General features: G+C 29.5%; 7 protein-coding genes across 7 annotated transcripts; 4 read left to right on the forward strand and 3 right to left on the reverse strand.

The window, feature by feature from the left end:
• Positions 1-282: 282 nt before the first annotated feature.
• OCT59_000394 (uncharacterized protein) lies at positions 283-807 on the reverse strand (the record flags this gene model as incomplete). Its single annotated transcript, XM_066138804.1, has 1 exon — positions 283-807. The coding sequence occupies one exon, from the start codon at positions 805-807 to the stop codon at positions 283-285; it is 525 nt and encodes a 174-aa protein (XP_065988266.1).
• A 3,295-nt stretch (positions 808-4,102) lies between these two features.
• OCT59_000395 (uncharacterized protein) lies at positions 4,103-5,291 on the forward strand (the record flags this gene model as incomplete). Its single annotated transcript, XM_066138805.1, has 6 exons — positions 4,103-4,247; positions 4,325-4,506; positions 4,572-4,611; positions 4,678-4,745; positions 4,819-5,172; positions 5,253-5,291. 6 exons carry the CDS (start codon positions 4,103-4,105, stop codon positions 5,289-5,291), a joined length of 828 nt encoding a protein of 275 aa, XP_065988267.1.
• A 6,486-nt stretch (positions 5,292-11,777) lies between these two features.
• OCT59_000396 (uncharacterized protein) lies at positions 11,778-13,788 on the forward strand (the record flags this gene model as incomplete). The annotated part of the gene is made up of 8 exons (XM_066138806.1): positions 11,778-11,854; positions 11,926-12,169; positions 12,243-12,341; positions 12,404-12,496; positions 12,561-12,651; positions 12,740-13,105; positions 13,552-13,596; positions 13,670-13,788. The coding sequence occupies 8 exons, from the start codon at positions 11,778-11,780 to the stop codon at positions 13,786-13,788; spliced, it is 1,134 nt and encodes a 377-aa protein (XP_065988268.1).
• A 2,633-nt stretch (positions 13,789-16,421) lies between these two features.
• Positions 16,422-17,549, forward strand: OCT59_000397 (uncharacterized protein; the record flags this gene model as incomplete). The annotated part of the gene is made up of 2 exons (XM_066138807.1): positions 16,422-16,571; positions 16,869-17,549. The coding sequence occupies 2 exons, from the start codon at positions 16,422-16,424 to the stop codon at positions 17,547-17,549; spliced, it is 831 nt and encodes a 276-aa protein (XP_065988269.1).
• A 913-nt stretch (positions 17,550-18,462) lies between these two features.
• OCT59_000398 (uncharacterized protein) lies at positions 18,463-19,457 on the reverse strand (the record flags this gene model as incomplete). The annotated part of the gene is made up of 2 exons (XM_066138808.1): positions 18,463-18,897; positions 19,098-19,457. The coding sequence occupies 2 exons, from the start codon at positions 19,455-19,457 to the stop codon at positions 18,463-18,465; spliced, it is 795 nt and encodes a 264-aa protein (XP_065988270.1).
• Positions 19,458-19,535: 78 nt separating this feature from the next.
• On the reverse strand, positions 19,536-20,131 carry OCT59_000399 (uncharacterized protein; the record flags this gene model as incomplete). The annotated part of the gene is made up of 2 exons (XM_066138809.1): positions 19,536-19,806; positions 20,007-20,131. 2 exons carry the CDS (start codon positions 20,129-20,131, stop codon positions 19,536-19,538), a joined length of 396 nt encoding a protein of 131 aa, XP_065988271.1.
• Positions 20,132-20,640: 509 nt separating this feature from the next.
• On the forward strand, positions 20,641-22,422 carry OCT59_000400 (uncharacterized protein; the record flags this gene model as incomplete). Its single annotated transcript, XM_066138810.1, has 9 exons — positions 20,641-20,856; positions 20,955-21,035; positions 21,153-21,197; positions 21,284-21,358; positions 21,423-21,590; positions 21,660-21,841; positions 21,918-22,061; positions 22,132-22,196; positions 22,298-22,422. 9 exons carry the CDS (start codon positions 20,641-20,643, stop codon positions 22,420-22,422), a joined length of 1,101 nt encoding a protein of 366 aa, XP_065988272.1.
• Positions 22,423-26,291: the final 3,869 nt, after the last annotated feature.

Genomic DNA, 26,291 nt, shown 5'->3' on the forward strand with positions numbered 1-26,291 from the left:
AGTGAAATACAAGATATGACCACAAATGGGCGTTACCGGCTGCATGGTGATTGCACAGTTTGTGGTATGCATAAGAATACTTTTACTGGGATAGACTGGGTTATCAAAAAGAAAACTAAGGAGAAGAAAAAAGAAATCGCGGCTAAAAGACATCAGACGGCGTACAATCGGCAATGCAAAAAACTCGGGCAGAAAATCTTAGATTCTGATGACACGTGTAAGCAGTGTATTGATAAATGCCTTAAGGAGGCAAAAAAGAGGAAGACGGATTAGTACCGCCTTCTAAAAGTATTCCTCATCATCTGAGTCATCGAGAGATACCTCTCCATTATCTGATTCATCATCCGAGTCGTCAGGAGTGCGACCTTCCTTAAGCAATTGGATGTTGTACGTTATTTGAGTCCATTTCTCCCAGTCGGACTCTTGCATTATAAAGCTGCATCTGAGGAGAGCTTTTTCTACTGCCACCATTCCTGCGAACCTAGTGTATTTTTTCTGATCGGCTTCAATGAAATTGTCAATGGCCTCCCTGTAGTAGTCTACCGCCCTGTCGTATTCCTCCTTGGCTTCTTTATATCGCTTCCAGAGTACTCGTTCAGCTTCGGCACTCCAGATTGGGTTGACTTCTAGAAGATGTGGTCCAAAATTGCTACTTGGAATACATTCCAGGATATGGCATACAAGTTTGGGAATTACTGATACTGCGTGCGGGTTTTGGTGGCTTTTTAGGATCTCCCTATTGATACCCGTAAGATCGGGGACTGTGTAGCTAAAGATTCCTGCCAACTTTTCTACGGTATATGTCATTTTTTCGTTCTATTAAATCGAGTACTAATTTATAGTTACCTAATCTTCAATTGCCGAATGTATTTTTTCCAAAGATCCGCGCTCCTACCTGGTCACCCTCCTGTGGTTTTCCAGACCTTCTAGGGGCTATTGACCTACCTGTTCACTCGGTTTGTTATCTCACTGCCTCCAATAAGATAATGAACGGAATCCTGAAAGAGTAACGGATCGTAACGAATGTAACAGATCTGGGGGGGTAAAATCAAAACTTTTTTCTGAGGGGTGTCCTCTCCTAGTATTCTGAAATATCTGTTACATCTGTTACATCTATTACTCCCTTCTGATTCTATCGTATTTTCCTCTCTTTTTCCTTATTTTATCTGTTTTTTAGTATATTTTTAGTAACAGATGTAGTAACGGATAGTAACGGATCTTGGTTAACCCTCCCCCATGAATGGGGGAAGGAGGTACTGCGAGGACGTGAGTCCGAGGTGGAGGAACGTAGTGACTACACTACCAGCCCGACGACATATTGTATAAATATCTTTCTACTGTATATCAGTATTTTGTATACTGTTCGCAAAATATGGATACGGTATATTAAATTCATACGTCTATAACGTATCATTCATTTCTGCTATAGATACGGTATATTAAATCATACGTTTATAACGTATTTTACTGTGAATAATAGATACGGTATATTAAAATCCTTATATTCTACTACTTGATCTACCATTACGCGAACTTTTCTTGCTATTGTTCGAAGTAGTCATCAGCAAATTTAATCGGGCATAATATTACGTAAGTTACGATGTCCGTAAATTTACGGAGTAAATATACATAAGTTTACGGGTATCGTAAACTTCCAGAATATTATAGCATATACTTTTGCAAATTTTACGTACTGTAATCGTTGCGGAATATTACGCTCGAAATCCTTTGAAAATTTACGTACCGGAATCGTTATGAAATATTACGCTCGAAATCCTTCAAAAATTTACGTACCGTAATCATTGCGAAATATTATGCTCGAAATCCTTCGAAAATTTATGTACCAGAATCATTACAAAATATTACGCTCGAAATCCTTCGTACCGGAATCGTTACGAAATATTACGCTCGAAATCCTTCGAAAATGTACGTACCAGAATCATTACGAAATATTACGCTCGAAATCCTTCGAAAATGTACGTACCGGAATCGTTACGAAATATTACGCTCGAAATCCTTCGCACCTAGAGTTTCAAACCGGATTTATTTTTAAATCCGGATTAGATATGAATAAACCGGATGCCTTCGGATTTTTCAAAAAGGTTGGGACACTTAGCAAAATTTAAAGAACTCGGAAATATTTGGTAAAGTTAAAATTATACGCTAATTCTGCGGCTTATATGAAAAGTGTTATGCTCAGTTATACATGCGCCATGTTGTGCGCATAAATCGGGTATAGTTCATGATAATCTTAATCTTTGAATCTTACCTGTCTTTACTAATAAAAAAATTTTTTTTTCAGCGAGACTTTTCCCAATTTAACATCTAAAAAGCTTTCTGCAAGATATAAAGAACGTTTTTGTTAATGCTCCTACATGAAGATGTACACAGTTCACTTAAAAGAACATGGAATTGCATCACCACGTAAAATTCCGTTACCTAATGCAACACGGTGGAATTCTTAGTTTCGACTGATTTTTTATGCTAAAGATTATATGAAGCTGAATTGCGAGTTAATACCAGAAATGAAAAAAATAGCGAAAATTCATGCTATTTTACAAGATAATCAACAAAGGGGTAATTACCATCAGGGTAGTAATTACTACCATTTTTCATTTTATTTCACCTTTTTCAAAAGAATTTGTTCATACTCTCGATTTTTTTCAACAAAAAAATTCGCCTATTTTCCCCTTTATTGACCACGACTTCAGCATCTTGATTCTTACTTACAGCTAGTTTTTTGTTAATTTAGTTTTTTTTTCATATTTTTTGCTTTATTAAGCTAATAACCAACAAAATATCACCAATAAACAAAATCAAAATACTAGTTTATTACAAACATATTTTATAAATTTTATCACAACAAAAAATCATCGTCCCTGGTACGTATATGTGATATCTGCTTCGAATTTTACTGAATAACTACATATGTATACTTTTTTAGTATTCGCATCAGGATTTAATCAGATTTATCAAAAAATTTGCCGACGGGCTTTAATTTATTGGTTTTTATATTTTATGTTTATTTTACTGAAAATTTTTGGATACTTTTAAAATATATCGTGTTTTTCTGTGGTTTCGATCTTTGTTCTACGTACCATTTTAGACCCTGATCGATATTTGTTTCACGTACTATTTTAGACCCTGATCGATATTTGTTTCACGTACTATTTTAGATTCTAATCCACATACATTGATATTGGTTCCACGTAGATACATTTATAATAACCCGAGTATGATTAATACTTTTTCTTAGATTTTTTTTATATCCACATATGTAGACCCAAATCCACGTGTTCTTCTCCACATACATCGATATTGGTTTCACGTAGGTACATTTATAATAACCCGAGTATGATTAATACTTTTTCTTAGATTTTTTTTATATCCACATATGTAGACCCAAATCCACGTGTCCTTCTCCACATACATCGATTTGATTCCACGTAGGTACAAAAAATTTGCTGACGGGCTTTAATTTATTGGTTTTTATATATTATGTTTATTTTACTGAAAATTTTTGGATACTTTTTAAATATATCGTATTTTTCTGGAGTTTCGATCTTTGTTCCACGTACTATTTTAGACCCTGATCCACATACATTGATATTAGTTCCACGTAGGCACATTTAATAACTTCTGGGTATGATTTATACTTCTTCTTAGATTTTTTTATATCCACATATATATTTAATAATTCGTAACCATTAGTATTGATTGAGCTCAGGGGATTTGTTTTTATTTTTTATATTGGCATTAACAGGTCGCAGGAAAAATGAAAATTTTCGTATATTTTCAAAATTTATCATTTTTTCCGACTTTTACAGTACTATTTTAGTCCCTGATCCACGTATGTACATTCATAATAATTCATAACCATTAAATATTATTAAGCTTTTCCACATACATCGATATTGGTTCCACGTGGATACATTTATAGCAACTTCTAAGTTTTTCCTAATTTAGATTTTTTTATATCCACGTATGTACATTTAATATTCATAAATACCGTAAAATAAAGACTTGCTCAATATTTTTTTTCGTGAGGATTCTTACCTTATCATAAATTTTATAATTCTCTATTATCATCAACATTACAAACATGTCCGGAGATAGATCAGAATTTCGAAATAAAATTCAAAAACTTCTATCGGCGGGTGAAGAAACATCAAACAAACGCCGAGGTATTGAAAGTAGTATGAGTAGCACGAGTAGCATGAGCGAAAATAGCTATGAAGTTTTTAATGGTATGCAAATATTTGAATATTATCATTTTTTAAAATTATGATAATTTATATTTTATAACAAAAATTTATTTTATTAGAACAACTCATAAAACTCAACAAAAAGGTTGATAATATGATAGAACAAAATAAACAGTTCAACACTAAATTAATCGAAGAGAACGTAAAAACCAATAAACATTTGGAATTTTTATGCAATAGAATGAAGCATATTGAGGAGATGGTTGAATCTGATAATTCCGGTGATAATAACTTCATAAAGGTTAGTCTAGCTTTTTTAAATTTTAAAGTCATATACATGTTATAACTCAAATTATATTTCTTTAGACCATAATAAAAGATGTTGCTAAAGCAACATTTAATATAAGTATATACCCTACCAAAGAAGAATTACGAGAAGCAACTGAGGAATTTCTCAAAATTTGACATCAAGACTTTTACAACAAATTCACTACTAAAACGCAGTGGATTTCATATTTTAACAACAAAATTTGTCCAGAAGTAAATTTTTTATATTTAATATTTACGTTTTAGAAAACTAATAAATAATAATAATCTTTTTTTTTAATAAAAGCTTCTATCAAAACAAAGATCCCTACGAAGTTGCTTGACAACTAAAGCTAGAGATGCTTTATTCAGCTATTTTGGAGAAGTAATTTTGCCACCCATCAATACTAACACTTCATCAGCAGGGATAATTGAATGGAAAAATCATCCTGCAGTGGCTGAATGTTACAATAAACTTTTTAATCAAAATGGAAGTTTGGGCATGCTTACGCGAATACTTGAAAGAGTACTCGCTAGAGAATATCCATCTTCTTTGCATCTCGCCTTCGTAACAGCCACGTTCGCAGTATTATTGGACCCAAAGTCTAAAACAATACAAACAAATGAAAATACAATGAAAAATAAAATAGAATATTATATGGTAAATTTCATAATTTTGAACTTAAATTGTAATAATGGTATCTATTTATTAACTAATTTATTTAAATTATTAACGGTCAGAATTTATTAGATGATGATAGAACAGACGGCAAAAACTAAAAAATATATTGATTCCGTAAGTAAAAAAATTCTTCTTTTTCGATAATATTATATCCTTTTTCCTTTAAAGGTTCTGACTAATTAATATAATTCTTTTCTATATTACTAAATTTAACAAGTGTGCATGTTTTTCAATTTTGAATGGGGGAGGTGCTGATGGAAATATGTTTTTTTTAAAGTAAAGGCTTAGCAAGAATTTTATATATAAAAATTTGCAAATTTTTTGTAACAAACCAAATAAAATTTTCAATTCAATAATAAATTTAAGGCAAATTTGACTTTTTACTTCATGTGCCGATCTCTGGAAATAATCAAAATATGATCGGCTTTTATCAGCCGATCATTTATCCAATTCTAGTAAAATTTTATTCAATTCGGCTGATCTGGGACCAAAGATTTTTAAAGAAAACTTCAATAAAATAAAAACAATAAAATAAAAACGTATTTTGTGGTGAAAAAACATATTTTTTATTAATTACGTGCAAAAAAAAGATCAAAGTAACAAATTTTTGTGGATCGGCTGATCTTAATGAGATTCACGGCTGTATGATAAATAATTTTATATGTAAATATGGCCATTTTTACTGAAGGAAATAAAAATTTGCGTATAAATACGGTCATTTTTACCAAAGGCAATAGCAAGTAAATAATTCAAATCCTATACAAATACCTTAAAATGATACCCCAGGAATGCCCATATTGCTCAAGAACATTTTCCTCCAAATCTGGATATACTCAACATGTTAAACATTGTGTTCCTCCTGTAATTGTTAGTGATAGTGAATCGAATCTCGTAACTGATATTAATATGTTTATTTAAAGCAATTGATTAAACAATGGTAAGAAAATTTCGAGCAAATTTTTCTTGCCATTGTTCAAAGTATACAATTGTTTATTTTTAAAGCAATTGATTAAACAATGGCAAGAAAAGTTCGCTCGAAATTTTCTTGCCATTGTTTAATCAATTGCTTTAAAAATAAACAATTGTATACTTTGAACAATGGCAAGAAAAATTCGCTCGAACATTTCTTGCCATTGTTTAACTCAAGTCTATTGTTTTTTTTTAAAGCAATCGATTAAACAATGGCAAGAAAAATTTGCGCGAATTTTTCTTGCCATTGTTCGAAGTATATCATTGTTTATTTTTAAAGCAATTGATTAAACAATGGCAAGAAAATTTTGCTCGAACTTTTCTTGTCATTGTTCAAAGTATACCATTGTTTTTTTTTTCAAAGTAATTGATTAAACAATGGCAAGAAAAATTCGCTCGAACATTTCTTGCCATTGTTTAACTCAAGTCTATTGTTTTTTTTAAAGCAATCGATTAAACAATGGCAAGAAAAATTTGCACGAATTTTTCTTGCCATTGTTCAAAGTATATCATTGTTTATTTTTAAAGCAATTGATTAAACAATGGCAAGAAAATTTTGCTCGAACTTTTCTTGTCATTGTTCAAAGTATACCATTGTTTTTTTTTTCAAAGTAATTGATTAAACAATGGCAAGAAAAATTCGCTCGAACATTTCTTGCCATTGTTTAACTCAAGTCTATTATTGTTTTTTTTTAAAGCAATTGATTAAACAATGGCAAGAAAAATTCTCGTGAACTTTTCTTGCTATTGTTCAAAGTATACCATTGTTTTTTTTAAAGCAATTGATTAAACAATGGTAAGAAAATTTCGCTTGAACTTTTCTTCTTGCTATTGTTCAAAGTATATCATTGTTTTTTTTTAAAGCAATTGATTAAACAATGGCAAGAAAAGTTCACGCGAACTTTTCTTGCCATTGTTCAAAGTATACCATTGTTTATTTTTAAAGCAATTGATTAAACAATGACAAAGAAATATTTATTGAATAAATAAAACATAAATTTGTTAACAAGATATCCATGAACTTTTCTTGCCATTGTTCAAAGTATACCATTGTTTATTTTTAAAGCAATTGATTAAACAATGACAAAGAAATATTTATTGAATAAATAAAACATAAATTTGTTAACAAAATATCCATTATCTCAATTAATTTAACGAAATTTGGCCAAAAACCAAAATTTTTACCATTATCAGACACGCAAATTTAATGATTACATATTTATATCTGTGTACCCACCGTAACGTATACCTATATGTATAAAATCGATAACATTTAACCGTAGTACTGATCACGTGTATGTTTATCGCAACTGGTTCAATTACGTCAAAAAAATTATTATTTTACGACAAAAAAAAATTTGAAATTCTCGTTTATTTATTATGAAACCAATATAAAGATTTATTGAACTCGAAAATATTAGCGATTGAAACTTAATTTTCCTTAAATTTAGGCCTTTATAAAGTTAAAAGTAAATTGACATTCCCGATCATCAAAATAAATAAAAATTTACGAAAACTTTATTCTTATAAAGATGAAAAAATGTTATTTTATTATCAGCTTGCAGTTATTACCAGTTTGCATATTTGTCTATTATATAATAATTTTTTTTATCATACACTTCAAAAAATCCAACAGTTCTATCAATACCAATTACTTCCACATATTGTAGAGGACCGAAGCAATCAAAAAATTTTAAATTTCCAATATTTTTCTCAAATTTTTTGATTTTTCGAATATATGCAAACATTCGTTCTTGATTTTGCATATTATGGAGCATGAAATATTCAACTTGTCCAAAAGTCTCCTCTTCTTGTTCATCAATAGTTAAGTTAATCTATAATAAAATTTTCTGTTTAATATTTGAATGATATTTATAATAATTATAAAATCTAATTATCAATTTCTTACAGCGACACAATAATCATTTCGACTACTATCATTTTCTTTTTTCCACCATTTAGAAGATACAATATTGCCATCTTTTGTACGAAGTTTCCCATACTTCATATAACTTTCTTCAATGTCCTAATAATAAATAATGATATTACATCTGTAAAAGTATTCAAAAATAAATAAATATACAATGCAAAGTAGTTATAATTAAAAATTACTCTAATATCCCTGGCGTTTTTTTGGAATATAGCTGCATAGCATTGCTTTAATTTTATAGCCTCATTTTTTGTTAGTTTACAATTAACACACGGAGAATAAAATTCATACTGATTATCATATACAATACTAGACTTTACTCTATGCGATGGCCATGTTTTTTCCTTTTCTTTGAAATTGGAAAAAACTTTTTCATCATACGTTGGTAAAAATTGTAGATACTTAAACCTTTCTTGCAGCAACACATTATTAATTAAATTCACATATGGAAGTTTTCGAGAGCTAATAAGTGGAATTAACATTCCACAATACCTTTCCATCGGAAATTGCCAAAATCCACGACAAGGACCAAGATCTTCAATACAATCTCCTATATGCAGAGAGTAATGAAAAGAAATTAAATACACCGGCAATCTTTCTCCTTCTAACCCGTATGAACTATTATTATAAAAAGACATGTTAATTAATGTATAAAATATTATTATATAATTCCATAAAGATGATACCTTGCATAATGATTATAAAATTGTATCAATAAATTTCGGATTTTATTTAGATCTTCAAAATCTATTCGAGGTTGAATACATAACTGAACAGCTTCAACAAAATTTGACTATCCTAAGAAGTAACTATTATTTTAAATTATTTAAATAAGCTTTCCTATATTATCAATTTTTTAACAATTAACTCTTTTTATTTATTATTACCTTTGTGGCAGCCTTCCTTTTAATAATGGTAAAGAAAATAAAATAATCCAATTTGCCCATTCCACAGCTTTAAACCCAGCCGAATGTTTAATGATATTGCGTGGAGGACGTCCAATATCAGATGGCATATTAGATCTATTTTTTTCCATGATTTCACCAATTTCAATCCATGTTTTAGAACTTATTGTATAATTATTTGAATTCCGTTTATCATTTTTTGGATAGAATTTTCCTATCCAATGTTGAAACATGTGAGGTGCAATGTTTTCAAAAAAAAGGTGCATTATATCCACTGGAAATGAACGCGGAAATTTTATAGAAGATAACTCAAATAATATACTCTTTCCTTTAATTCCTAATTTTTTTTATTAAACAAGAATTTTAAAAATTCAGAAAATATATTAATCAATTTTACTATGAGTTTATTTAAAATATTGAACTAACCGCAGTTACGTATATAAGTTTCTCTACGATCTCTTTTCAGATGTTCTATTTGATTTATGCTAGTCAGCATCTTATCATGTGTTCGAATTGGTAATCGTATAGGATCAATATTTTGTTGTAATGGATAATATACATGTCTATTCATTTCATTTAAAGTTCCTCGAAGATTACAGAATCTGCAACCTGAATATGAATTATGTCCCGTTAAATATAAAATTTTTGAAAGAGCAGAAAGATCTCCAGTCCAAGCTAATATGTGAGCACGTAAAGTAAAATATTCTTTTTTGTTTCCATCATAACATAATATTCCATCTGTAAATACAAAAATATGATTAATAAATATTATATTAATTATTATTTTTCATATTTTTTAATATACCTTGTAACATTTTCATCTCTTGAATTAATGGATAGAGAAATGAATTAAAATCTTGAGGTTGTTTGGCCCTGGGATTATTAATGTTACCATTAAATTTTCTTTTTTTACCCTTAATTCTTGAGGCAAATTATTATTTATAAAAAGAAATACCCAACAGTCATCAGTTTTTTGTCGAAATATTTGATAACCGTCACAAGATGCAGTAAATGCAACATCTCTAGGATCGGGAAAATATGCATCATTTAATAACTCTTTATAAATCAGCCCATCAAAAATATCACCTATGTCCCTATGAACAAGATCTCCTATATTATTAGTATAGTTATGCCTATATAATAATTCTTTGGATCTTTTAGAGTTTTTAAATTGAAGCTTTAAACGCTCAATTATAGAGACAAAAGGTAAATTTTTTCTTGATTTACCATTACTATAATATCGGTCCTCTTTACAAAATTTACACTTTCTTTCATTTCTAAAACTCCTACGAACGCACAACATGAATTGACACACATATCGTATATTTTTGGTTCAATTCCTACTATCGAACCAAGTATTTTTTTTATTTTATTTAAGCTCATTTTATTTCTATTGAAAGCTTTATATATATTATTAAATGCAGCTTCAGAAAAATTAAAATTTGATTTCACATATAAAAGCCTTAATCCTTCAAGTAATTCATCAGAAATAATTGTATTATCTAAAAAATTTATCATTATTGTTAATAAATAGTTAATGTATTTAAATACTATTAATAATTTATTTTGGAATTCACATTCTTCATTATCAGCATTAGAATTTATGTTATCAGATTCTGATTCATTTTGAGAATCAGAAATTGAATCATCATTTTCATAATAATAATAATGATCATTTTCATAATTATTAGTTTTCTCATTTTCTTCATTTTGGAAACTAAAATCATCATTAGTTTCTTCTGGAATTTCTTCATTATCACACATTTCCATATATGATCGTTCATTTTCTTCTTCATTATCACTTGTCACCATAAATGATCGTTCATTTTCTTCATACAAGTCTTCTTCACGTAAGTTTTCTTCACGTAAGTTTTCTTCGTATAAATTTTCCTCTTCAGAATGATAAAAATTTTCTTCAAGATGAAGTCTTTGGTATTCATCTTCTAGAGCTTGTGCCTCTTTTTCTTCTAATAAATGTCGAGCTACTGTTGTCCTATGAAGTACTCTTCCCTTACCATTTGATAAATTTAAACAATGTTTACATTCACACTTAGGCATAATTTCAATTAGGAAAAAAATATATTTATTTAATGGTTTTTTAATTTAATAAAGTTTATTATATGTATTTGGAGAGTTTTATCACATATAATTTGTTAGTACTTTCTTTGAATTCGCTTTCTTTATATATATATTCGAGGGTTTGGTATATTATCCCGACACTCTAAATCCCGACATTTCATAAGCCCGACACTTAATAAGCTCGAAATACAAATATCGAAATGAAAAATCTTGAAATTTATTATAACTGATTTCATAATGTACGGGACTTAGCAAATTTTAAAGAACTCGAAAATATTTGGTAATATTCGGTAAAGCTCAAAATAAACTCTAAAATTAACGTATAACATAATTACATTATATAGTATATACAATTATACTTTATACTACGCCATCATATATATGTGTATATATATCCCGTGTTATATATCTTTTCTACAATAACCCGACTAGCCGAGTAACCTGAGTACCCGATAATCCCGACAATAAATGATGGGCTGAGATCCGTCCTTTTAAAGTGTTTGTGCCCCTATGATCGCTACATATAGGCAGGTCATGTTTCACATTGTTTCACGTATCTGTTTACACGGGGGACGTACGCGATTTTAATTTATCACCTGATGTTAATAAACCCCAGTCATCATAAAAATCCACGTATTTTTCCTACTTTTTTCTCTTTAACATTTATACATTTACGATACGTTCGATACTTTTACGTGACTATGAGCAATAATAATGATCTCCAAGAACAATTGGACCTTATCAAGAAACAAAATGAAGCTTTATTGGAAAAAATAAAGTATGTGTATGAAAAATAAGGATTTTTATGCAACTCTTCATAAATTTTATTAAAAAAAAATTTATTTTCAGTTCTCTGGATAGTACTTTTTCGTTTCCCACAACAATAACAAGTTATAATAGACCTTTTATAGCGTTAAGTTTCCAAAGGCCTTCCTCCACAGCGAGTACGCGAAGACCCTCCACGTCATTCACAGCGAGTATGCGAAGACCCTTCACGTCGTCGTCCATAACTTCTGTTGCTGTAAGCCCTTCCACATCATTCACAGCGAGTACACGAAGACCCTCCACGTCATCGTCCATAACTTCTGTTGTTGTGAGCCCTTATTATTATTACTGTATTTAATTATTTAAGTTATTTATTTATTTTTTAAATATATCATTAAAAGACACATAGTTTTATACAAAAGCCAAAAAAGAAGTATATTTCAAAAGCTGATATGTTAAATGCGTTAAATATTTCGAATGAAGTGTATATGACATGTGTGGTGCGTATATACATAAATAATTTGGTTATACAAAACAAGACTTTAATAATCAATAAAACTAGGCTGCAATGCGCATATGCGCTGATTATCAGCTTGAATACAATTATGCCTATAAAGACATTCCTAAGAACATTTTATTCAAAATAATCGAAAAGGTAATTTTTATTTGTTTTATAGATTTTTTTTTATAAATATAATGAAATAATAACCTTTTCTTAGTTTAAATTAAGAATGAAAGACTTACATATACCGTTCGGCTTTAATGATTGGTTTGCGTATGAATTGTTAAAAAAACACGTCCAACATGTCCGTGAGTATATTTGTTTTTTTCTTTTTTTTTTAAAAAAAAAAAGAAAAGATCAAAAATCTAATTTATATTTAATTTATATTAATGAAAGGCGATCATAAAGCCAAGAATAGAAACGGATATTTTAAGAAAAGGAATCAAGACGAGGAAGAAGAAGAAGTTAGAAATGAGGAACAAGAAGAAGAGGAAGAAGTTAGAAATGAGGAACAAGAAGTAGAGGAAGAGGAAGAAGTTAGAAATGAGGAACAAGAAGAAGAGGAAGAGGAAGAAGTTAGAAATGAGGAACAAGAAGAAGAGGAAGAGGAAGAAGTTAGAAATGAGGAACAAGAAGAAGAGAAAGAGGAAGTTAGGAATGAGGAACAAGAAGAGGAGATTAGAACTGTAATAATCAGAATTGAAGGAAACGAAGAAATCCGAAATAGAAATGAAGAAAATGATGTTGAAGACGAAGATCAAGGTATAATTATATTGTAACTAAGGTTGCTTGTCTAAACCTCTTCAAAATCCTACGATTAGTTTCGTCAAAATTTTACTATAGATTTATTATAGTTTCGGCAAAGTTTCGGCAGTTTCGGCATTTATAATAAGTTTCGGCAGTTTCGCCTTTCTCCAAAGTTTCACCAGTTTTTTAATATAACTTTAATATAGTTTCGGCAGAATTTCACTTTTCGGCGAAACGCCATCTTGCCTAAACCCCTAGGTTTCGGCAAGCAACCTTAATTGTAACAAATCAACCATAGAAAATGACTTAATTTAATGTTTGTGATTAATGTTTGTGATTTTTATTATTTAGCAAAAAAATGAACCGGAGAACCTATGAAAAGTAAAATTTTTTTTTTATAAAATGATTATATTTTAATTTAAATAAAAATAATTAAATGTATTTTTTTTTTCTATTAATAGAGGATTCAAACAACAAACGATTGAAAGTTACAAGTAAAATTACAAGTAAAAAAATTTTTTATAATTAATTAATTTAAATAAAATAACTTCTAATATTTTTTCTTACTTATTACATTAGACGGACAAAGCCTGCGTAGAAGACCTATGGCCGTTAATAAAGAAGAGGTCAATCGTAGTGCCAGTGGGGTTGTTAGTACCAGTAATAAGAACAATAAAAAGAAAACCAAGAAAAAATAATCATTTACTTTTTTTTATAAACTAAAATAAAAAATGTTTTAAATTTGTAATGTTCGCAAATAATCACCAGCCTCTATAAAAAATTTCATACGTTATAGCGTATTTTCTATAGATACGGTATTTTTTTATATTATTTTTATTATAAATTTTACAACTTTATGAACTTTATATTAAATACTACATTTTAAACCCATATGTTTATAATGTATACTTCGACACTAGTATGCACTACCCAAAAATTTACTGATGTAAAGAAAAATTCACAAGAATTTTCATTAATACTGTTTAATTTTTAAGTTCAAAGTCCGATTGATAATACTGTTATACTGTTTAATTTTTAAAGCTCAATTATAAATCAAATTTAATAATAAATTAGTATTAAGATTTTAATTTAAAGATTAAGCAGTATCAAGGAATATTCTCGCGAATTTTTCTTGATACTGCTCAATTCTAATTAGCTAATTTAGTACTAGTACTAATGTTTTAATTTAAAAATTAAGCAGTATCAAGAAAAATTCGCTCGAACTTTTCTTGCTATTGTTTGAAGTATATCATTTATTTAAAGCAATCGATTAAACAATGGCAAGAAAAATTCGCTCGAACTTTTCTTGCCATTGTTTGAAGTATACCATTGTTTTTTTTTAAAGCAACTGATTAAACAATGGCAAGAAAAATTCGCTCGAACTTTCTTGCTATTGTTCAAAGTATATCATTGTTTTTTTTAAAAGCAATTGATTAAATAATGGCAAGAAAAATTTGCGCGAACTTTTCTTGCTATTGTTCAAAGTATATCATTGTTTATTTAAAGCAATTGATTAAACAATGGTAAGAAAAATTCGCTCGAACTTTTCTTGCTATTGTTCAAAGTATACCATTGTTTTTTTTCAAAGTAATTGATTAAACAATGGCAAGAAAAATTAGTTTGAATATTTCTTGCCATTGTTTAACTCAAGTCTATTATTGTTTTTTTTAAAGCAATTAATTAAACAATGGCAAGAAAAATTCGCTCGAACTTTTCTTGTTATTGTTCAAAGTATATCATTGTTTTTTTTTAAAAGCAATTGATTAAATAATGGCAAGAAAAATTTGCGCGAACTTTTCTTGCTATTGTTCAAAGTATATCATTGTTTATTTAAAGCAATTGATTAAACAATGGTAAGAAAAATTCGCTCGAACTTTTCTTGCTATTGTTCAAAGTATACCATTGTTTTTTTTCAAAGTAATTGATTAAACAATGGCAAGAAAAATTCGCTCGAACATTTCTTGCCATTGTTTAACTCAAGTCTATTATTGTTTTTTTTAAAGCAATTGATTAAACAATGGCAAGAAAAATTCGCTCGAACTTTTCTTGCCATTTTTCAAAGTAGCATTTTTTTTTTAAAGCAATTGATTAAACAATGGCAAGAAAAGTTCACGGCTCGAACTTTTCTTGCTATTGTTCGAAGTATAGCATTGTTTTTTTTAAAGCAATTGATTAAACAATGGCAAGAAAAATTCGCTCGAATTTTTCTTGCCATTGTTCAAAGTATATTTTTTGCAAAAACCGAAGCCCTTTAAAATGAAATATAGCCAAAGCGCAATTAATCTGCAGTACTGTGATATCACAATTAATTGCATTATTGCGGAATTGTGAATATCTGATATATGAACTTTAAACTCCGTAATATCTGCAATCAATACCCAGAACAAATGTTATGCCAATTACTGTAAGCCAAAGATACCGCGGTTCTATATGATCACGTGAAATTTATTTTTGAAATTTATTTATACATACAGTTTACAGTAGGATCGGGGAATTAGAAACCGTACCCAGAAAACGGGGCTGCTTAAAAATCGTGCCCAGAAAACGGGGCTGCTTCTTTTGTGCCATTAATTTGAGGCTGCTTAAAAACCACCCCAGAAACGGAGCTGCTTAAAAGGAAACCTATTACATCATGATTTAAACAAATTATGTATATATATATTCTTTGTGCCATTAAAAATTAATAACAACTTTCGAACAATACATACGCTCAATACAATACATTCTTTTGCTATTTAAACTGTCTTCCTGGAAATAATTAAATAATTTTCTTTTTTCATAATTTTTCATAAATTTTCCTCTATCATAAAATTTTCCTCCATCATAATCATAAATTTTCCTCTATCATAATCATAAATTTCCCTCGTTCATAAATTTTCCTCCATCATAATCATAAATTTTCCTCTATCATAATCATAAATTTTCCTCTATCATAAATATAAATTTTCCTCTATCATAAATTTTCCCCTTTCATAAATTTTCCCCTTCATAAATTTTCCTCTTTCATAAATAAATTTTCCTTTTTCATAAATTTTTCTCTTTCATAAATAAATTTTCCTCTTTCATAAATTTTCTTCTGAACATAAATTTTCTTCCGAACATTCTTACTTACAAATGATGAATGTTAATCAAGAAGTCGATCAAGAAGTAGCAACAAGTTAACATCAAGAGGTGAATGTTCAAGAAGTAACATCAAGTCAAAATAGTATGTAGAATCATATATATAATTTTTATAATTATTAAATAAAATTTTTATTAAGAATAAACGTTTATTTCTGTTTCAATTCTAGAATCGAACATTGTAAAATTTGTTGTAGATATAAATAAAAATATGGAAAGCCTTGGTATAAATTCTCTTAATATATCATCAAACCAAGAAGCAATTTTAGATAGTAAAGAATTCAGAATTTTTAAAATACTTTTCAATAAAGAAGAAAATACAATTTTACAAGCAGCAAATGTAGCCCCGGGATCTAGTTCAGTAAGTTCATCAACAGCAAGAACCACTGATTTAAGATCATTCTTAACCGCGCCGGCAATCGAAATGGCAAAAAATCTACACAAACTCCTATTATATTTTGATAATCTACCAACTATTCCTCCTACAATGAATCCAAACAATATTGACGTTAAATTGTATATTAAAAAGTTGTTAGAAAAGTTAAGTACTTTAACAAAGGAGGAGTTTGAAGCTGAAATTGAGAATCAAAATAACAAGGATTTTTTAAAAGTTTATTATTCAGAGGAGGAAGAAGAGAAAGTAGTAATTGATTTTTAGAATGAACTAAATTTTCCTGAAATCATTTCAGAAACAAACCTCTTAAAGCTTGATTCAGATTTTGATATTATAAAAGAAAATACTATAAAAACGTTAGTTAATCATTTAATAAAAGTTTATGACAAGATTCTTGAAGAGCATATCGAAACGGAAATAAGAAGAAGAAGAAAGTTTAGGGGATATGTAAATTTTCTTATGATATATCAAAAAATAGAGGTTTATTGTAATTTATATAAGACTAGAGCTAGGGGAGAGACGATTAAAAATCAAACAAATAAAAAAATAATTGAATATAGCAGTTCTAGCAAATTTAAAACTCAAGATATATCAATTTTTATAAAAACAGGAAAGAGAATTGAAAAGTTAATTAGTCTTTCAAATCGTAAATGGGGAATTATTGACGCTTTTCCAAATTTAGACATAAATTTTTTCAAATCTACAACAAGTAATGCCGCGTATGAAGTTTGGCTCAAACTCATTGAGACTGGACTCATTATGACCAAAGAAGAGGGACAAACAATTTATAATTATAAAAAAATTGAAGAGAATTATTTAAGGGAATATAAGCTTCAGAGAATATATAAATCGATTCAAGCGAGCGATCATGATGATACTGGTTTTCCGAGATACTACTTCAACGAAGATGATGACGGTGATAATGATGAAATGATGATTGATTAGTGATTTCATTTTTTTTTCTTCTATTTTCATTTTTTTTTGGTTTTTTGAATATCTCTATCTATTAGAGATCCTTTTTTTTTTATAATTCTAATAATTTCAACTGGGTTTTGTCGGGCGATTTTTTTTTTGGAAAAATCTATTGTGTTATAGTTAAGGTCAGTGTGCGTTGGCATTATAATTGCGTTTAGGGACAGTACGTTGAATTATAATTACGTTAGGATTAGGGTCAAGATGTTAGGTTTATGGGATTATGTAATAAAATCATTGTATTTTAACAGTTAGATAATTTCTTTATTAATATATAATAAAATACATTGCTATAGTTGAAATTTTATAGTGACAAATAGTTATTCATCACCATCTGATTATGGTGATAAATGGTAATTTATATAAATGACGTGATATAGAATTTGTTTATTTTATTTTATTTTATTTTAAGGATTTTAAGGTAAGCCAGGAGAATACATTGATAATTTTAAGCTAATAAATTATAAAAACACACAATGTAGAATCGTCGCCCAATAAATCGAGCCCTGACTAGAATTATATAAAAACTATTCTAAAACCCAACCGAAGTAGAATAGGTAATAAAAAAGTAATAAAACGCACAAATAAACAATCGAATAACAAGTGCAGACCCATATTTTCCTTTCAACCCATAAGATAAGGTTGCCATCTGTGAATACTGTAAAAGGTGGAGTGGTTAACGCTATTTTAAGTTGTTAAATTTGTAAAAACAAAAAGTGAACAAATCACATAATAGTGAAAAAAAGAAAAACCTAAGTTATTATATAACTATAATACTATATATATAAAAATACGAAAAATTTCAATACTATAAAGTGGTGAAAAAAGAGGACCAATATATCTATAAATATAAAAAAGAGGGAGAGCATCTAATAAAATGAAATTATTAGTTCGAACAAAAATTAGTAACCAAGGCTGAATCTTCAGTAAAATGATGAAACCTTTTCCTCATATGGAGATTGTAATGCAAGTCCAAATTAAAATTCCTAGTGGCTGACCGTTTAAGTTGACGAGGCGCCTGATGAGTAACATATTCCGGTTCATATAGTTTATTATGCCGTACTGTGAGAGCAAGATGGAGACCGCTTTCGTCCATTGTTTCTTCTAAAATTTGTAACTGTTTGATATTGAAATCAGGATCGGTAGCGCGACCTTTTTGTTTCTTTTTTCCTTTTGTCGGAGGTAAGGAAGATGATGCAATAGGAGAATGTTGTCGTCTCAAGTATGTGTGATAATCATAACAAACGTTTTGATAATGAGTAAGAGCGATAGTCAAATTATCGCGATAGAGAGCGATTTCAGTAGTAGTCTTCCCATTGAACTTTCAAATCATCGATGCGTGTCGCAAGTTGAGTTTCGCGATCTCGTGTAGCTTTATAGCTCTTATTGCAGCAATCCACTGTTTACTACCCACTGTTTACTACCCACTTGTCTTGTAAGGGTCGAAGGGTTTTCTTTTCATTATGAGATAACGAAAAATGTAGCTTGCCATCCTTATAGATGGGCTCTTCAGGAACAAACGGATAGGAACGGGATTAGAAACCGTATTAGCTTTATCCGATTTTTTTTAGATTTCTTGGTCGTGGCGACTTTAATGGCCTCAATTTCAATAATCCACTGTTTGCTACCAACTTTCAACGGTTGAAGATTTTTCTTATCTTTCTTAGATAATTTAGAATATGTAAGACCACCCTTGTAGATAGGTTCATCAGGGATAAATGGGATAAGATGGAGGGGAAATTGACCATCTTTCGAAGTAGTATTAGATGAAGAAGAACTAGAGGGATCAGCAAAAGCAACTGAAGTATTGACGACAGGTGTTGAATTATTGTCGTCTGTTGGAGATTTAATAATGTTGTCTTCGATCAATGATGATGCCATTTTGTTATCTCATAAGACGGATCAAATATAGATCCATGGACATTTGAATCGAAGTATTTAGCAATATAGTAGTACTTCTCATTGCACTTCGGGTAGTGTTGAGGATTCAAGGAACGGTAGCTGAAAAGTATAGTAACGCTGTAGTGGAACCTGAAATTTCTTCTTATATTTCAAATGCATAATCGGCTTTCTGAAATTTTGTGATTGTTGAAATAGGAAACCTTTTCTTTTTGACGCTAAAAGTTTATCTTCAAGTGAGGCGTCAGCTGTAAGATCAGACTTATGAAAAACTTGCTTACATTTGCGTTCAAATCGTGCTTGTTGTCTTTTCCGGACATTTGGATTGTCGCTGTTTTGAAGATTAAAGTTGAAAAAATGACCTTTTTTCATGATATTGTCGATACTGTTAGCGCAATATTGCGATTGAAAAGAAATAAAATCCTTTTAACTCCATAATGTCCGTATTCGTTTCATTTTCCACATCTGCTATTTCTTCTCTAGTTTCTCGATTGATTGTACCCTTATTTCACTTTATTTTATATTGAATACCTTCGAGTAATTTTTGAATTTATGAATTGTACAATTGTACAATCGTTATTTTCGTTCGTTTCTCTCTTTTCTATCTTCTCTTTTGCATAATGCAAGGTCGCCTCGTCCTTGAAACATAAAAACATTCTATCTATTGTAATGATTTAATAAAACTATATATTTTTGTGAAAATTTTACTATTACGTTTCGAATCAGCTCTAACGTTCTTTATACTCGGCATTTTTGATCACATGTTTTATTGTTGGTGTAACCCGATCAGCAAATCAATCAATCAATTCACTCCACTCCGCCACAATGCATATAGGCGCTGTGAAACAAAAATAGCCATTTGCTTACATGCATCACCCCCAACTTCTGGCGCAACATATCATTTAAAAGAGCAGTAAAAGGCTTATGCATATTCTTATGCTTCGACCCAACATATCATTATTCTCGACCTAACATATCATTTAAAAGAGCAGTAAAAGGCATATTCTTATGCATATTCTTATGCTTCGACCCAACATATCATTATGCTCGACCCAACATATCATTTAAAAGAGCAGTAAAAGGAGCTTCGGTGACTTTTAATTGTTTACTGTATTCATATTGTATATCTTATATATCAATACGTTTTTCTCTAATAGTTTTTATAATGTCATGTTTAGTAACAGCTAAGGTTGAAAAACTTTTACTAGAAGGACCTCTTGATGCTATATGTTCTGCTACCGTTATATACCAGACAATGAACAGAAATGACTTACTTCCATATGAAGAAGTTATAAAAATAGTAGAAAGTGCGGTTAAATCATCATTAGAAAGAATAAGAGATTTCCAACGAAAAGAAAGTGTGATGGAGGTTTTAACGGAGGTTAGTAATAATAGGCGCATTAATATTTGTTATTGTGCAAATTGATGAATTTACGGCAGTGTAATGTGTTATAGTAGTTTTGGTTGTCACTGCTGAAGGTTGGGGGATGCCGGCCCAGAAGAGCGATGTTGTTAGGAACAAATCCTTTAGATGTCGAGGGTTTCTGCTCTCCTCTAGCTGTGCGTGACTATCTTAGCTATTACATGATTGTGCACGTGCAGCAAAATTTAATATTCATAAAATTAATGTGGTCACTAACTTATATTATATCGATATTTGCTAATTAACTGTCGTAGATGAAAAGCGGATATAAAAGCATATTAGGATTAAATAAGATCAAGGTGTTGGATACGGTACAGTATTTCTTAATATATATATATATATGGATTGGAAAATCTTATCACGATCTAATCAATCATAATTTCAGAATAAGGAATCAACGCCAGATACTACGGAGGAAGAAATAAAGAAAAATATTGAGATGTTAAATGAAAAGCTTAAAGTATGTGTTTTTCTATTTTTTATAATCATACGTACCAATACTTATAAAGGTATTCTCTATATAGCATCCTTTGGGTGATGATGATGGGCCTCTCTATAGCGCCCTTAAGAAAACAGTTGAGAATATCGTTCTTTCAGATCTTACGTGGCGAGATCCTGTAGCAAACATGGTTCTAAGCGATAACTCGTATATAGTAACAGGATTACATCGCAAATTAAAACCAATCTTTATGGTGAGAAGCAATTTAGTGTTATTGGATGAATTGCATTCATATACTCATTCTTTTTCATTATAACAACAGGAACCATGCAATAAAATGAAATGTACTCCCCCCAAATTAGTTGTAAAAAAATGTGAGGATTTCTTAGAAAATTTTGAAGTATTGTCTACTCATAAAATCGTGGAAAATGCCAAACACGATAATAAATGGAAAGAAGATGATTCTGATCTATTAAAAATAACAGGTCGAATTTTAGATGTACTGTAAGTTTTTCAATAATAACTTCATTATATAAATAGTAATTGTATGATAACATTTTCCGATATTTATTTTACCTAGTGGCGAAATATGGAGTAGTCCAATTTATGCGACAAGTACTTCCCGTAATAAACAGAGCGAAGGAACTTATATTACCGATGTTATAGTCCCTTTACTTCGTGCAAGCCTGGCGAACCTACCAAATGGTTATATCTGTACAAGCATGTAAGTAGTCACGTGATTACTATTTTAACCATGGCTCAGATACTTAGTGTGTATTTTTATCAAATTTCAGTGCAGAACGTCAGAGTATTGCAAGCAAGATTCGAAAAAATAAAGGGATCGATGGAGAACGAATCGGTAAAAAACCCGATATTATAGGAATAATGAAGCAAGACACAAATGATATCGAGTTGATTTATGTTGAAAGCTCTCGCATTACATGTAGCGAAAAAAAAAAGATGATGATGATGTAAAATTGTGGAGAGAAATGATAGATGGGACAAGTGCTATAAACGCATTATGTAAACCGGCCGGTAATGAATTTGGAGTTGTTGGTATTCAAATTGCTGGTTTAGATATGTGATTAAATGTTTTGGTAAAGGATCTAGGTGGTATACCACGATATTTCCATCTTGATCATGCTGAAATCCCAATATCGCCACATTTAACAAACACTAAATCCCTTATATGTGTTTTATTGAACCTAAGGAACATTATGATTGTAAATAAAAGTTTAATAACGCAGGCGTTATTAGAAAACCCACCTCGTAATACTAGTCAAAGTACTACTGTCAGTACACCAGATAATTCCATGTATTATAATAGTAATTTCATGTATTATAATAGTAATAATAACTAGTATTAAACCTTAATTAATAAATGAAAATCACATTACATACAATGCTGGTATATATGAAATGAGTAAAAAAGTCTCAATAAACTTCCTTTTAGGTTTTTTTTTCGTTTTATTTCTTTTAGAATAAAATACACTAAGCCATCGTGTCCTGATGTCAAATGTTTGATTGACGTCGAATCAACGCTCGTCCGATGTCATCTCGATTCGCATAATGTTTGTGTAATGTCAAATAGACACCTGTTCGATGTCATTTCGATGTTTACTTAATGTACACAAGGCAGGAAAAATAAACATTTTTCGACATTAACTTAATATTGAAACAATGTAAGTGTGATGTTATTATTCGATGTCTATTCGTTTACTAATCGTAGTTATTCAATGTCGAATCGATATCACTACGATTAATAAACGAATAGACATCGAATCAACGTATTTAAGTTCAACTTAAAGATGTCGAATCGATTTTCATCACGACATCATGGTGACGTCTGATCAATATAGAATCGACATTGATTTTATATCGACCGTAACTCTAACTGAAATTTCTGTAAAGTAATTTACTAAGGTTTTAATTTAAAGATTAAGCGGTATCAAGAAAAATTCGCGCGAACTTTTCTTGCCATTGTTCAAAGTATATCATTGTTTTTTTTAAAGCAATTGATTAAACAATGGCAAGAAAAGTTCGCTCGAACTTTTCTTGCCATTGTTCAAAGTAGCATTTTTTTTTTTAAAGCAATTGATTAAACAATGGCAAGAAAAATTCGCGCGAACTTTTCTTGCTATTGTTCGAAGCATACCATTGTTTTTTTTTAAAGCAATTGATTAAACAATGGCAAGAAAAATTCGCTCGAACTTTTCTTGCTATTGTTCGAAGCATACCATTGTTTTTTTTTAAAGCAATCGATTAAACAATGACAAGAAAAATTCGCGCGAACTTTTCTTGCTATTGTTCAAAGTATATCATTGTTTTTTTAAAGCAATTGATTAAACAATGGCAAGAAAAATTCGCTCGAACTTTTTTTGCTATTGTTCGAAGCATACCATTGTTTTTTAAAGCAATTGATTAAACAATAGCAAGTAAAATTCGCGCGAACTTTTCTTGCTATTATTCGAAGTATATCATTGTTTATTTAAAGCAATCAATTAAACAATGGCAAGAAAAATTCGCTCAAACTTTTCTTATTGCTATTATTCAAAGTATACCATTGTTTTTTTTTTTTAAAGCAATTGATTAAACAATGGCAAGAAAAATTCGCACGAACTTTTCTTGGATTGTTCAAAGTATACCATTGTTTTTTTCAAAGCAATCGATTAAACAATGACAAGAAAAGTTCGCGAATTTTCTTGATACTGCTTAAAAATTAAAAAAATTAAGCAGTACCAAGGAAAATTCGCGAACTTTTCTTGTCATTGTTTAATTTATCGATCATGCTTTCAACTATACAGTTAAAAAGTTAAACTGTTAAAGTTGAGCGGTATCTTAACAATCGTAATTATCGGACTTAGAACTTTTTAATCATATTTCTGATCAAATTATGCACATTTGTGGTTATTGTATAGATTATTGTATAGGACTATAGGCTATTTACCGTCTCTTTCTGGGTTAATTAAATCTATAATGTAAGAACAAAATTATTGGCTGATCAGTGTTGATTACCACGTGAAAATTAGCCAATAGATGATTGCAGATCATTCGTTTTTGTAACGTGAATAATATAAGTTTGAAAAATACAAACTCTTTCTTTTATTTTGTTTTTACTTTTTTAGTTATTATTATCTCAGATATTACATTTATTTGTTTCTTTTTATCATTGCTTTTTTACTCAAGTTATTATTATTTCAGATATTACATTTATTTGTTTTATTTTTATTATTTAAGAAGAATTGTGAAGTTATAATAGTTTTTTATATTGGTTAACTTTCAGTTATTACTAATTATTTATTTTGACTTCTTGAACTTTTCTAATATAGACATGTTTATATACTTAATAAAGTAGGTACAGTCATTTATTTTCTTTTCTTTTTTTTGTCTTTATTTATCCTTTTCTTTTATTACTACTAGTTTTGTCTTCTTTTAATCATTACTAATTTTATTTTACTAATTTTATCTTTTTATTACTACTAATTGTATCTCCTTTTTATTGCTACTAATTTTATCGCTACTAATCTAATCTTTAATAATTTCATTTTTTTGTTACTACTAATTCATCTTTAATTACTACTAACTACATCTTTTTATTACTACTAATTTCATCTTTTATTAATTTTTTATTACTACTAATTTTATTTTTTTATCTTTTTTATCACTATTAAAATTGTACCTTCTAACTTTTCTATATCTGATTATAGTATTTTTAATTTAATAATAAAATTTAATAATTATAATGACAAATTTTCATGTTAAATATATAAATATATAAATATATATTATATATAAAAATACCGTAGTAATAATACATACGTTGTACACTGAGACATAATACTGTTCGCAAATAACCACCAGTGTAAAACATACGTTATTCGCAAATAACAACAAGTATAAAACATACGTTATAAGCTGAGGTATAATACTGTTCGCAAATAATAACAAGTATAAAACATACGCTATAAACTGAGGCATCATGCTGTTCGCAAATAACAACAAGTATAAAACGTACGTTATAAACTGAGGCATAATACTGTTCGCAAATAACCACCAGTGTAAAACATACGCTATAAACTGAGGCATCATGCTGTTCGCAAATAACAACAAGTATAAAACGTACGTTATAAACTGAGACATAATACTGTTCGCAAATAACCATCATGCTGTTTGTAAATAACCACCAGTATAAAACATACGTTATAAGCTGAGGTATAATACTGTTCGCAAATAATAACAAGTATAAAACATACGCTATAAACTGAGGCATCATGCTGTTCGCAAATAACAACAAGTATAAAACGTACGTTATAAACTGAGGCATAATACTGTTCGCAAATAACCACCAGTGTAAAACATACACTATAAACTGAGGCATCATGCTGTTCGCAAATAACAACAAGTATAAAACGTACGTTATAAACTGAAACATAATACTGTTCGCAAATAACCATCATGCTGTTCGTAAATAACCACCAGTATAAAACATACGTTATAAGCTGAGGTATAATACTGTTCGCAAATAATAACAAGTATAAAACATACGCTATAAACTGAGGCATCATGCTGTTCGCAAATAACAACAAGTATAAAACGTACGTTATAAACTGAGGCATAATACTGTTCGCAAATAACCACCAGTGTAAAACATACGCTATAAACTGAGGCATCATGCTGTTCGCAAATAACCACCAGTATAAAACATATGTTATAAGCTGAGGTATAATACTGTTCGCAAATAACAACAAGTATAAAACGTACGTTATAAACTGGAATACCATGATGCTGTTCGCAAATAATCACATACGTTATAAACCGAGATATAATACTGTATATAAGTATAAAGTATACAAATCTTCACTATTTAAAAATACCGTGTATATAATACGGTGTGCAAAATACCGAATGTATATCGTATGTGAAAATACTGTTAAAATACTTTAATGATACTGTA

This window comes from Rhizophagus irregularis, chromosome 1 (assembly GCF_026210795.1).
Source record: "Rhizophagus irregularis chromosome 1, complete sequence".
Taxonomy (NCBI): domain Eukaryota; kingdom Fungi; phylum Glomeromycota; class Glomeromycetes; order Glomerales; family Glomeraceae; genus Rhizophagus; species Rhizophagus irregularis.